Source organism: Malania oleifera, chromosome 8, assembly GCF_029873635.1.
Source record: "Malania oleifera isolate guangnan ecotype guangnan chromosome 8, ASM2987363v1, whole genome shotgun sequence".
In the NCBI taxonomy this organism is placed as follows: Eukaryota; Viridiplantae; Streptophyta; class Magnoliopsida; order Santalales; family Ximeniaceae; genus Malania; species Malania oleifera.
In genome coordinates, this window is record NC_080424.1 from 67,219,603 (window position 1) to 67,234,031 (window position 14,429).

At 36.7% G+C, this 14,429-nt stretch overlaps 1 protein-coding gene across 2 annotated transcripts in view; it reads left to right on the top strand.

Moving 5' to 3' along the window:
- Positions 1-1,293: 1,293 nt before the first annotated feature.
- LOC131161564 (uncharacterized) overlaps positions 1,294-14,429 on the top strand; it is a 101,419-nt gene continuing 88,283 nt past the window's right edge. Inside the window, exon 1 of one of the 2 annotated variants that reach the window (XM_058117401.1) lies at positions 1,294-1,875. In XM_058117401.1, coding sequence (XP_057973384.1) covers positions 1,673-1,875 — 203 coding nt within the window. In that variant the 5' untranslated portion in view covers positions 1,294-1,672. The remainder of the gene's footprint in view (positions 1,876-14,429) is intronic. The other variant, XM_058117402.1, reaches the window with a different exon arrangement.

Consider the following 14,429-nt stretch of genomic DNA (forward strand, 5'->3'; position numbering starts at 1 on the left):
TTTACACCTCACCTATATTAGCTTTGAGCGGGGTTTATCTAATAAGGTCATCTTATTTAGAGGTCTTATTAGACATTCCTAAATCGTACTAAGATTTTTTAATCTCCTATTAATTTTATTTATTTATTCATTTATTTGATTGTTGATTTTAAAAAGAATTAATTAAAGATTATTAAATTCAATTTGAAGATAATTCATAATTAATTAGGTACCGTTTGTCGAATGAGTGTGTAGAGGTGCAAATACCTTCTCCTTGCATAATTATACTCCTGATCCCAACTTTGGTATAAGCATAACGAGACTATTGATTTCTTATCATATATTTAGTCTAGTAACTAATCAAATGAGTACTAATTAGGTATTTTAACCGCACCTAGGTAAATAATAAGTTAGTGGCAACTCCAAATTCAAAATTTTCAAAAATAATATTTTATTCCCTCGTGGTCACGAGACCCTTGCTTCAGGACGTCATGACAAAGGTCATGTTGTCCTATTAAGAAGGTTTATGATTTACTTCCTTATACACTTAAGCCTAAAAGTATTTAAGTGCGGGGCATATGATTGGGGCAAAATATAACCACATGCAACATAAAGCCATTGGGAATTAGTAGGGAGACCCTTAGATCATCCATAATAAGAAATAAAATGACGTGTAGTTCCAAGAAAATTAAGATGGGATATGAAGGGGTTTTAACTCCCACATGAAGACCCAATCCTTAAGCCAACAAGGGCTTTTCAAGATGGGTGAATTTCACCTATATAAGTGAGGAGTATGGTAAAGGCAAGGGACACCCTGTAAGATATTGTGATTACAATTACTTATAGCCCATCTTAACTTTGCCTTAAACATCAGAGAAGACATCTAGAAGCCACGAGGAGTTTGGTTGCAAGTTATCACCAATAGCATGGGTGGAAAAATTGAGGATCAAATTTTGGCATCTATGTTTGGAAACTTTGAATTCAAATGTTAAATTTAGATTTTGTGTGGATTTTGATAAAATATAATAAAAATTTGTACTAAATTTCTTTCAATTCCAAAAGGAATCCAATTCCAGACTTAAATTATACTCCTAAACACAACCTACATATATTTACAAGTTACACTAATCTTATTTTTCTAGAAAAGAAACAATCAATCTTCACTATGATTATATTTATAAAACTTAAAAACACTCAAATGGATAAGTTTTAATTTATCCATTTAATTTTTTGGATCTAAATAGATAATCATCTATCACCATTGGTGAAAATTGACTTGTTTATAAAATGCAAAGAATGTGGTGTGTTAGAGTCCGGAGATTTATTTGGAGGTCTATCAATTGACCTTACTTTATTTTAGGAAAATCTATCCTTTAATTTTTTTTTTTTTTTTTTTGTTTTGGGGCTGGGTAGCGGCCTACGCTCGTGGGCGCACGTTAGCATCAAAAGATTTGCAGGTCTGGTTTCGGCGTCTTCTGCTTGGGCTCATCCACGTGATTATAAGCTCGGTTCAAAGCATTTCTACTGTCCGCCCCAAACTGTCTTTCGGAATCTGCAGTATCGCTTCGAAGACGAGGGTTAGAGCTCCGGGTGAGCCAGGAAGTACATGAAATCTTCCTGTTCCTTCAAAACCCTAAATCTTGAAGCGCAATAGCCACGCTTTCTCAGAAATAGCCTCTCTTCGAGGCCTGCCATGGCCGGAGCTTCCAGAGAGCAGGCTCTCTCTCTCCTCGCCGCCGCGAACAACCATGGCGATTTGGCCGTCAAGCTGTCTTCTCTGAAACAGGTCAAGGATATTCTCGCGTCCGTCGAGCCTACTCTCGCCGCTGAGCTTTTCCCCTATTTGGTCGAACTCCAGACCTCGCCGGAAAGTCTCGTTAGAAAGTCTCTTATCGAGTGAGTTTGAAATGGCAATCTCGCGTTTCTTCTTTGATTCATTGTTTAATCAAAGTTTTTCTCCCCTTTCTATGCGCTGTAGTGGCATGCAACTACTTTAAACTGCTCAGTTATTGTTTAGTTGATAGAAGCCAAGAAGGCGAAATCTATTTACTGTTTAATCATTTTGAAGTTAAACTGGTATGTTGATATTGAGAGCCCTGGTATATTTGTTGGAGAAAGGGAGTATGGAGTTGATAGCCAAAACAGAGTAGCATAAAACTTACTGGCTCAAATCAACACTAAGTAGGATCATCAATTACCAAAAATAGGAAATAATCAGCAATTAGCAACACAAATCAGCCATGCAAACACAAAGAAGACACCAAGAATTATGTGGAAAACCCTTTGGTGTGAAGGGGAAAACTGTAGGGTCCAAGTCCACTTCCTGTCTTCCCCTAAATTAAAAAATAGGATACAATAGGTCGCCTCTAGTTGAAACTTGAAACTAGAGTTACGCATCAAAATGACAAATTCTTGGCATACAAAGCAATGCGAATCATCACTAATTGGGTGTATTCAAACTCGAATGAGAAATGGAGATGAATTGTACTCTTATTGAGATGAATTGTACTCTGATTTTGCAATGCAACACATACCTCTCTTGCTTGAACTAGAGCTCCTGCAGAAGTCTTTTCATCCACAACACTTCTTTGCAACCTTTAGTAACTGCAATAAACTCTGCTTCAATTGTAGAAAGAGCAACATGTTTTTGTAACTTTGACTGCCAAGCCAAAGCTCCCTATATGAATGTAATCAAGTATCCCTAACTTTCTAGTATCAACATCTCTAGCCATGTGTGCATTTACATAACCAACCAATACAAGTTTCCCACCCAAAGCAAACATATGATAGGTACCTTGGAGATATTTGAGAATTCATTTTACAAGATTGAGAGAAATATGCTAACAACAGAAATGGCATAAGCTATGTTTGGCCTTGTGCAAGTCATTGCATGCATCGAACTTCTTGCTGAAGTGTATGAAGCTCTTTTCATCTCCTCCTTCTCTTTCTTGGTGGAAGGACATTGCTTGGGACTCAACTTGATGTGATTAGCAAGACGAGCAAATTGCCTTAATCCTATCCTAGGGGTGTAAAAAATTACTGAAAAACTGAAAATTGGACCAAAACCGAGCTGTTTTACATTTTGGTTTAGTTGTTCAGTTTTCAGTTTTGGTTTTGGTTTTAAATTTTATAGAAAATCGGTTTTCGGTTTTCTTGTGAAACCAATGTATTATTAAATAATTATCAATTAAGACAACTCAAGGAGAAGAGATTAAATATTTATAGAGCAAGGAAGGCTCTCTTGTTCACCGTTTTGTTGATTTTGGATAACCAACCAAGGGAGAGGCGGCGGGCACTGGGCAGTAGTGGGCATTCGGAATTTGGTAAGGTTGGGGTTGGCAGTGGATAGCTTGCCTGCATTGTCTACCTGACGAAAGATAAGTCCTCCGCACTCTTATACCTTCCTTCCAACTTTCAATTTTCCATTGTGATGGACTGGAGCCCAAAATTGTGTTATGCGATGTGTGGGGTCATGGGCTGGGCTTTATTGCTTGTTCAAATTTAAAAATGAAAATATTTTTTGTGTTAACCATTTAAGAAAACTGATAGAAACTGAACCAAACTGGTTTAACCATGGCTATGATTGTGTTAAATCGATAGTTTTTGGTTCAATTCCAGTTTGAAGATTTTGAAACCAATAACATTGGTTTGGTTTTTGGTTTCAATCAAAGCCAAACCATATAAAATAGATTACACCCTTATCTCTCCATGTTGAATATTTAAAGTACTTTTTCAATGTACTTCTCTTGCAATAATCACTGCTTCTTATATTTTCTATGACAGGTGATTGCCATGCTAAGGATTTTTTTTGCTGGCCTCAAAGTCTTTCATGGCAAAAGACTTACTCAAATCTTTCTTTAACTTATTAATATTAGACATATCATGGTCAACAATTAGCATATCATCTACATAAAACAATAAAGTAAGAAAATCACAAAAAATCTTTTAACAAAAATACGATGGCCAGAAGTAGTTTTTTTTGTAGCCTATGACTTATTAGAACTTCCTATACCATTGCCTCGGTGCTTCTTTAAGCCATAGAAATTCTTCTTTAACTTGCAATCAAATTTTCCTTTCCTTTCCTTTCATTTGAAAACCTTGTGGTTGCTTCATGTAGATTTCTTTTTTCAAGTCACAATGGAGAAGAGTAGTCTTTTCACAGTCATCTCTATCTCCAAATCCATATTGGGTAATAAACCGGGCACCTCTTTGATAGATTACATATTTAGGATAGGATGAAAAATATCATTAAATTCAATTCCTTGTTTATGTCTCAAGCCTTTGACAACCAACCTTGCCTTGTTCCTAGGTGTTTTTTTGGTATTTAATTTGTATGCCCATTTATTCTCTAGTGCTATCTTATCCTTATGCAACTTTACTAGCTCAAATTTATGATTTTCATGTAGAGAATTCAACTCTTCCTGCATAGACTTCAGCCACCTTCTTTATGCTCATGTTCTATGGCTTCCTAAATGGTACTTTGGTTCTCCCCCTACTAGTGAGCAATATATATTCATATGGGAAATACTTGCCTAGAGGATTGGCAGTCTTTTGATGATCTCCTCAATGGTATATTAGATGAAAGTGATGGTAGTGTTTGTTCTATAATTGGCTACCCATTTGGTTCGATTACCTCATAACTTGCTGTAAGTGGGTCAACATCACCTAGATCACCTCGGTCATCCCGATCACTGTGGGCATCATCCTTGACCTGATCTAAACTCATAAAGGGAGGAACTGGATCCAAATCAACCAAGTCATCATTGTTTTTCAATGCCTTTTCAACAATTGTTTCAATATTTTCAATGGACGACATCCTTGTGATTAGTTTCTTCTTAAGTGGATCATACAATTCGTACACAAAATTGTCATGTCCATGTCCCAGAAAGATACATGGCTTTATTTTTTTATATGAAGCTTTGACCTCTCATCTTTAGGAATGTGCACAAATGCTTTGCAACCAACCACTTTCTAGTGTCATGGGCCGAACACTTTTGCTCAACTAGTCTGCCAAAGTAAATTGTGGAACACATTCTTAGCATGCAAAGTAAGAGGTAGTAGTAAACACTAATATAAGCAAATGAGAATTGTGCGGTAAACATTGAAGTGACATAATTCATTAACAACAACTCCATTGACAACATGTGTTTAGTAAGGGACGCTAGTAGGCTAAATATGTTTACAAATGCTAGTGAGTTTTATAATGATTAATGGACACCCTCCCCTAAGGAGCTTTATGTGCCATTTTAGCTCTGGCACTAGGAAACATCAAACTGTCTGATGAATCATACTCTCGCTTTACACTAAGACATAAACATATGCTCAAAACATAAAACCTATACTACTATTTACATGGTGGTTACTCATCCCATTTATAGAAAGCAAGCTGTCATAGACAAGCATAATGCCCTAAAAAAGCTTGGCTCGTGACATTCTCCTCCACTTATGTGGTCAATGTCCTCGTAGACTTTGATGCTAACTACTCTTCAACTTTGTCCATGAGCGGTTGCAAGTCTTCCCTTGACCTCTAGCTAATTTATTTGTGTACAAGGCCTTTCCACTTCACTAAGAACTTGTGCCGCTATTTCCTTGTTGACGTGAACTATTTTTTTGCAAGGATGACTTTAACTTCTCCTCTATCAGGTTGTTCTCTCTTCATTGATGCTCTAGTTGACTAACTGCATTGAACCACTTGAGGCAGCTAACATGGAACACTGAGATGCACCTTCATCCAAGTTGGCGGATCAACCCTGTAAGAAGCCATCCTGACTTTCACCAATATGGGGATTGGTCCTTCATATTTGCATAGTCTTCTATCTCGACCCCATAATGACTTGATTTGTTTTGGATGCAGCTTGACAGGCACAAAGTCATCCATGTTGAAATGCAACAATCTTCTCCATTGATCTGCTGACTTCTTCATTCACTTGGAAGCTTTCTCTAGGGAAGCTTGAGCAATCTATGTATTTTGTCTCCATTTTTTAGTGAAGATGTATGCTCTTAGACTCTTTCCTCTTTACAACTCATCTATTTTGTGAGCTAAGGATTACTGGTCTGTAACAAGCTCAAAAGGACTCTCATTGGTTGTCGAGCTCTTTTGGGTATTGAAATAGAACTGAGCCACGCCAAGTAGCTACAACCAATTTCTGATTGGCAGTGAAAAAATGGCGCAAGTACTCCTCTAGTAGCCCATTGAATCTCTTTGTTTGTCCATCTTTGGTGGTAGCTCTTTGAAATGTCAAGCTGTGAACTGAGAATTCTAAAACGTTTTGCCCAAAAATTCCATCTCTTGCTCTGGGCAGGCTGGTGATGAAGTTAAGTGAAACTCTTCCATGGTCTCGTTGGAATTTGAAGAGCCCTCGACAGTCTTATAATCATCTTCCACTCCATCTTGTTTTGTTAGCAGGCGAGACAAGTTTAGGAATACTCGACCACCTCATCATGCATGTATGGCCAGTAGTACCTTTGTTTCAACAATGCCAAAGTGCGATCCTATCTTGGATGGTTTGCCTACATTGTATCATGACATTTCCTCAGCAATGTCTTTCTCAGATCACCAACTTGAGGCACAAAGAGTTGGATCCCATGTCTCATTAGCAATCCATCTTCTATCCAGCACTGTTGTGCTTTGGCTTCTTTGATTAATTTTATGAGGTGTAGGGCAACTAGATCTTGGACAAGGTTCTCCTTAATGCACTCCTGCATTGTCGTGGTAACCTTACTATCAAGTGGGTTACCATCTATAAAGCCACAAGCTTGGCCTTCTTACTCAAAGTATTTGCGACTTGGTTCATCTGCCTTGCCTTGTCCTCAAATAAGAAATCAAACTTTGCTAGGAATTCTTGCCAACGGGCTAGCTTGGGTGATAATTTTGATTGTGTAAAGAAGTGATTGACAACTGAGATTTGTTTTCAGTATGAATTTCAACTCAAGTAGGTAATGTTGTCACATGCAAAGACAATGTATCACCACTAGCATATTCTTCTGTTGAGTTATGTACTTCTGCTCTACTTCTTATACGTAATAGAACCCATCCTATAATAAGACTTTACTACCAAGGGCATAGTCTAATGCATTTGTTTGTACCTTGAAGGGCTTCATGATGTTTGGGAAAGTTCTAGATCTTGCATCACGGAGTCCTTCAAGTTAAAAGGCTTCCTAGCACTTTTCAATTTAGTTCCACCTATGACCCTTCTTTAGCACCTATGACCCTTCTTTACATTGACCATTGTGAGCGTTCTCAGGAAAGAATTGGACCTTGAGCTCTTTATTCAAGTTTGCCTAACAATTAATTACACTCTGTCCATTCTGTATTTTATCGTGCTTGGTATGCCACCATAACTTAGTGTCACCACTTAAGTACATTGTTTCCATAGATACTTTTGCCTCGTTTGAGACGGTCCTCGTAGTGCGAAAGTATTGTTCTATGTCAAATAAGAAGTACTTCAACTCCTTAGCATCATGTACACCCCTATATGCTCGGGGTTCTAGCACCTTTGTTCTTCCGTACTCTATCCCCATACAATTGGAATTTCCCATAGCACGAATCATTAGGTTCATCTTGGCACTCATATTACTTAGGATATGTAGAACTTCTATTGTAGCATGGAAGTCCTTTGACATCTCCACCATGGGACTCTGTGGATGTTTTTGTGACCCCTTCAATGCATCAACATGGTCAGCAAGTTTGGCCATCTCCATGGTCACATTGTTGGTTGTTTCAGCTTGCTCCTCAAGCATCTTAATGCTTCACACAATCCCACAATTCAAAGGGAATCGAATTCACAAAGTAATTAAATAGGCTTTAATACTAATTGTTGCGGTTGAACACTTCACACCTTGTGAATGGCCATGCGGCATTAGCTATAGTACTCTTGCTCAACTAGTTAACCAAATTATATTATATTGTGGTTAATAACAAGAACACATTCTCAACATGCAAAGTAAGCGGAAGCAGTAAGTAGTAATATAAGAAGATAAGAATCACGTGGTAAACATTGAAGCAATATATTTCATTAACAACACCTCCGTAGGCTACGTGTGTTTATCGGGAGATGCAAGTAGGCTAAACATGTTTACAAATGCTAGTGGGTTTTATTACAGATGAACACTTACCTTCTCCTAAGGAGTTTTATACGCTATTTTAGTTTTGACACTAGGAAACATCAAATTGACCGAGAAGTCGTGCTCCCACTTTGCACTAAGGCACAAACATACTCAAAGTATTAAACCTATATTACTATTTGCATGATGGTTACCCATCTCATGTACACAAGGCAAGTGGTCATAGGCAAGCATAGTGCTTTGAACAAGCTTGGCTCGACACAAAGGAATGCACGGAGAGAGATTTATCAAATGAACTAATGTACTTAGTGCCTCACCCCAAAGGGATCTTGGTAACTCAGTATGTGACAACATGCATCTCCCTCTTTCCACTAGAGTTTTGTTCATTTTTTTGTCAAGCCATTTGATTGAGGAGTTTTTGAAGCATTTTTCTAATGTTGAATGCCCTGAGCTCTATGATATTTAACAAATTGCTCTAAATATCCACCACCACTATCTGATTGGGTGCACTTTAGTTTTCTATCTGCCTCTCTTTCAACAATAGCATGGAATTGCTTAAACGTACCCAATACTTGGTCTTTGGTCTTCAATGTGCACATGCATACCTTCTTTAAATGATCATCAACAAAAGTAACAAAGTACAATGTACTACCAAGTGTGTAATTTTCATAGGGCCACACGCACATGGATGCATTAAATCTAAAACATTAAGCTTTCTAGATGCAAAATGGCTTTTAAAGGACACTTTGTTTTGCTTCCGCGCTTAAAAATGTTCACAAGGCTTGGAGACGTACCTTTTTTATTTCTAGAAGAATGACTAAAAATTGAAATCCTTTGTGATCATATGCCCAATTCTTTTGTGCCATAACTCCAAAACTAGATCATTCTTCACTGCATTAACCGTGCTCTTCGAGAGCTTTTCCTAGATCAAGTGAAGTGCTGAACAATTTTTTCTTTTGGTGACAACCATATAACCTTTAGAGAGCTTCCATTTCCCACTACTAAAGGTGTTGCACTACCCGTCGTCATCATCATCAAGCTTTGCTGTAGAGACCAAATCCAGTCTAATGTCTAGAGTATGTCTCACATAGTTGAGAATCAACCTACTTTCATTGTTAGTTTGCAAGTATACATCTCCTATTCCCACAACTGTAGATAAACCATTGTTTCCTATCTTCACTACACCAAGATAACCGAGTGTGTAATGAGAAGAAATCCTTTCTGCGGGTAGCATGAATAGCAGCACTACTGCCTGATACCCAACTAGTCTCCTGGAAAGTAAGACCAATTTCATCATTATCACAAACAATAAGAAAACTAGAAATAGCAGCATCTTTATCTTTGTCTTCATCTTTCTTGTCATCTTGAAAACTAGAAATAGCAACAACTTTATCTTTGTCTTCATCTTTCTTGTCATTTTTTCTTTTTCTTTTCTTTTGTTCTTTCTACCACTTCTAGCAATATTTCTTTATGTGACCTTTCTTACCAAAAGAAGAACATTTAACGCCTTTCCTTGAACGATTTATCACGATTTTTAGGGCCTTTGCTTTTGCTTCTCCCCCATGTTCTATGACGAGCTTCTTTGAGAGGATAAAGAACATATAGTTTTTTTTTTCCCTTGTATCTTCATTCAATAAGCTACTTTTTACTAAACTCAAAGACAAAACTCCTTTAGGGCCAAGTTTGTTATGGAAATTCTAAAAGCCTCCGAATGATTTGGTAAAGAACTAAGAAGCCATAAAGCTTTCAGCTCATCATCAAAAGTAATTTTCTTTGAGTCCAACTGATTTATAATTCATTGCATTTCGTTCAAATCATCAATAAAGGAGTTCCATCCTTGTATTTCAAATTCATAAGCGTCTTTATCGTATACAATTTATTTCCCCCCTATTAGCTAGCTCTGTTCAAAGTGAGTGAGCATCAATTTCATTAGCTACATGGTTATGGATATTGTTGTCAACCCATCGCCAAATACAACCATATACTTGTCTATTTGACAATTTCCAATTTTGTCACTAATCTTGGCCAATTCACAAACAACAAGAGCATGGTAATTTTTGCAATAAAGAAGGTCCTCGATTTTTCCTTTCCAAATATGATAACTACTCCATTCAAGCAAACTTGTGTTCACTTCCATGGTTAAACACTAAACGAGCTTTGATACAACTATTGGGAAATGGGGTGTGGAGGGAGTGGCCAAAACAAAATAGCCCAAGATAAATCTTTCCTTGGTTGAATCAACACTAAGTGGAGTAATGAATTACTAAAAGTTACAAGTAATCGGCAATCAACAACACAAATCAGCCGCGCAAGCACAGACATCAAGATTTATGTGGAAAACTCTTCCGTGTGAAGGGGAAAAACACGGGATTGAAGTGCGCTTCCAAACTTCCACTATATCAAAGATAGGTTACATTAGGTCTTCTCTAGTTGAAATTGGAGGCATGCATCAACTACGAGCATCAAGAATAACGAACACCAAGAATAACAAATTCTTAGCATCCAAAGCAATATGAGTCATCATCAATAAGGTGGAATCAAACTTGAATGAGAAATGAAGGGGTCTCACCCAAAAACAAAAGCTGCTGTTCTAGCCATGATAACGAAGTGGTTCAGGTCGACAAAGTACAGAGCGTCAAATGAGAATCAGACCAGGGATGAGTCACGAACAAGCTCTCAACATTTTAGCTCAATTGGTTGAGAAATCACCATTTGATTGTCAAGATCAAGGAAGTTTCTATTCTCCCTTACTCTTTTTTGTTGTCACAAGGAATGCACAAATTAAAATTAGGCGAAAATTGAAATTTCTCTCTTCATTTATCTTTTTTTTAATTAAAAATTAGAAACAAAATATTATTGCAAGGACTTTTGAAATACATGAAAAATTAAAATTTCAACAGCATTTTATTTAACAGCTCATGTCTAAATTGTCTTTCTTTGTATAATAAATAAATAATAAATAATATTTAATTAATTTATGAATTTCATTTATATTAACCTAATATGTTTAATATGCATATTATATTACAACTATTACATCTCATACACACCGTACATGTATTTAATTTGTAATATATTAGTCCTAAAACTTACATTATTATGTCTATTAAGTATTAACCATTTTGAAGTTTCATAAAGAATTCCATGCTTTACTACTAATTTCCATCGTCTTTTCAAATCGAAATGTAATCAAAATTTTGGTACTTTTGGAGCTTTGAAATTTTAGTCAAAATCGAAATTTAAGACCTTGCATAGGAGTAGGGGTGTCTTCGAGTTGAGATGAGTTGACACAGTGGGATACTTGACTTGAAATATTGAGCTTGAAATTGATCTAAACTTTATCGATCTCAAAATCATTAAACTCGAGCTTGACTCAAGTACAAGTTCTTAAAACTCGAGCTTAAGTCGATTAAGCTCAAATCAATTATAAATTAATATTAAATACATGTGTAAATTCTATCTAATGTATTATTTAAATATATGTATAAAATATATATTATACGACTCATGTAATATAAAATAATAAAAGTAATAAGCTTGATTAGACCTGAGAGTAGTATTATAAAACTTGAACTCGAGTCGTTAAACTACTTGAGTAGCTTGAACTCGAGTAGAATCGAGTCAATTAGAGTTATTAAAGCGAGTCGAGCTCAAGCAACTCACGAGTAGGCTCGAGTCACTAACACCCTCACATAGGAGGGGTTTATTTTTTGGGGTGGGGGTGTTTAATGTTCCCTTTTCTTCTTTTCTCCCTACATTTCTTCTTTTTTATCCTCTTTTTCCCATCTCTCCACATACAACTAAGAGGGGGCTTGTGATTTTTGGAATCTCGACTTGCAGAAGTGGTTGGAGATTCATTTGGAATGGTTTAATGCTATAAAGTTGGCAGGTAGAAGTTATTGAAGACACATTGACATTGCACTTGGAATCATGTTTAAACAAAGTTCAATTTAATTGAGTTCAATTCAACTCAATTCATTAGAAATCCAGGAATGCTACTTGTAATAAGTACAATTTTAAGTGAACTTCCATGTGGCATTGCAAATAAAAAGAATATATTTATATGCTTTCCCTATTTTATTTTAGAGCATTTAAAAGGGATTTATAAATTGAAGACAATAATGATTTTTTCATTTCCAATCCTCATGTATTTTCATCCAATTTGACCCATTTTGATTAGGTCCGTGGTTCTCTCAAAATGTATTTTTTTTTGAATTTTGATTGTAGTTAATTTTATTTTGTCACACATCAAGCACTAGGTTCAATTAAAAACAAGAATTATAAATGTTGTGACTCGCAAGTCCTTACATTACAATTTTTAGCATCTAGGACGTCCTTGTGGTGGCTTCGTCAACTTTACTTGATCCAGAAGCTTTAGTCATTAGGACTTGGGTCTACACAACCCTCTTCATCCACTTTTTGTTTTTTGACTTGGGACAACGACAACTAAAGTTTCCAATAATATCTCCCTTGCTGATGATTCTCTAGCACTCGTAGCATACTCTATCACCCTCTCTGCAGCATGTGCAATTCTCTATGCTTAAAGGGGCATTACCATAGCAACTTACTTGGCTTGGATTGCATTCCATGTAACTAATCATACATCCTATGTTTTGTCTTAATTTGGATTCTTCTACGTGGTTTACATGATCCTTATTGGCCTTGTCTCCCATTTGGCTATCCAACTTGTAGTTGTAGGAGAATTGGTGCTTGTCTACTCATGTACCATTGGCACTCCTTATCATCTTATAATATCGCAGAGTTCTTATGTGGGCTTTATAGACATGGTGAGTGCCAATTTGACTCAAATGCTTTAGTCATTAGCTATTGGGCCCATTTATACATGTAAATCACTTTTTCTTTACGTTGTTTTTCAATGTGGTATCTCCAATACAATTTTCACACTTGTGAGAGTCCATAACTCTTTCTTAAGCAGAAGTCATCTCCTCCTTAGGAGCAAGCACAATTCTCTATGCTCATGTTGACCTTATCCCTGTGCCTTACCTGTTTCAAATTGCATTCCACGTCCTTTGAACCAGTTGTACCTCCCATGTTTTGTCCTTATTTGAACCCATCTACCTTGTTTACAAGATCATTATTGATCTTAGTCACACATTTGGTCCCTACAACCCATGGCACGTAAGGAGAATCTCTACTTATCCAATCATGAACCATTGACATTTATACCATTCATTACATTCATTAGTACATGGAGTCTTTGCATGTGCTTCATGGGCATGGATGAGGAAGCTTATGCTAGTTTGGGCCAATAGTATATAAGCCACTTTTTCTCTACTATATTCAGAAGTGGAACTTCCATCAATCTTTCCCTCATTTGTGTGTCTCTAGCAGCACTTCTTTGAGTGGAAGTAATCTCTCCCTTAGGAACAACCTTGATTCTTTAACTTTCTTAGGTAGGCCTTACCACTGAGCCTTATTTGCCTTGGATCGCATTCAATGTGACTTTTGAATTGATCCTACCTCCCATGTCTTGACCTCATTTGTATCCATCCACTTAGTACCTTGGTCACGCACTTGGGCCTCCAACACTTGGCACATAAGAGAATTGATACTTTTGGCACATAAGAGAATTGCTACTTTTCCATTTGCAAATTGATTCTCATAATACTTGTTAGTACTGAGGGAGTCCTTGTGCAGGTTTCATTAAGCACCCACTTAACCCAAAATCCTAAGTTATTAGGTCTTAGGGTCATCCATGTAGATAAGCCACTCTTTCTCTGCTCTCTTTTTAAAAAAAATATAATGTTTCTTCATGTGGATGTGCTTAGTACGATTATTTAAATGTATGCCTTTTATTCCCTCGTATAAGATATCATCACGTTTGTGAGAATATCTAGTTTTACTCCTTGCTCTGCGATGATAACTTGTGGTTGTGAAGAGTTCACATTCTCCCTTGTTGTTTCATTTTCTAACAAACTCTTAGCCATGCACATGGTCACCACCCCATTTGGTGCTGAGTTAGAAAGTGTAATCACAAATATCTCAAGTCTCAACTATTTGGAAATGGACTTAGGAGCAGTAGAGCTTGAAAATGATAACCAAATTTCATCTTTGATCTTTGCACAAATTGATTCCAACCTTTGCATCTCATTCAAGTGGTCTGCCACTTGTGCCTCCTACATGTACTTGTAGTTGACAAGCTTTCATAACAAATAAAGTATGTTGGTAGCACTTTTTCCTCTCATGATTCTTTGTGTACTAGCCAATGTCTCATTCTCCACAGGGTGATAAACATTGTCATCCAACCATTGCTGGATGAAACAAACACATTGCTTATTTATGAGTTTCTACTGATCAAATGAATCCTTAGGCTTGGCATCATCACACTCTATAGTGATATCCATCTCCTTGCAACATTGTAAGTC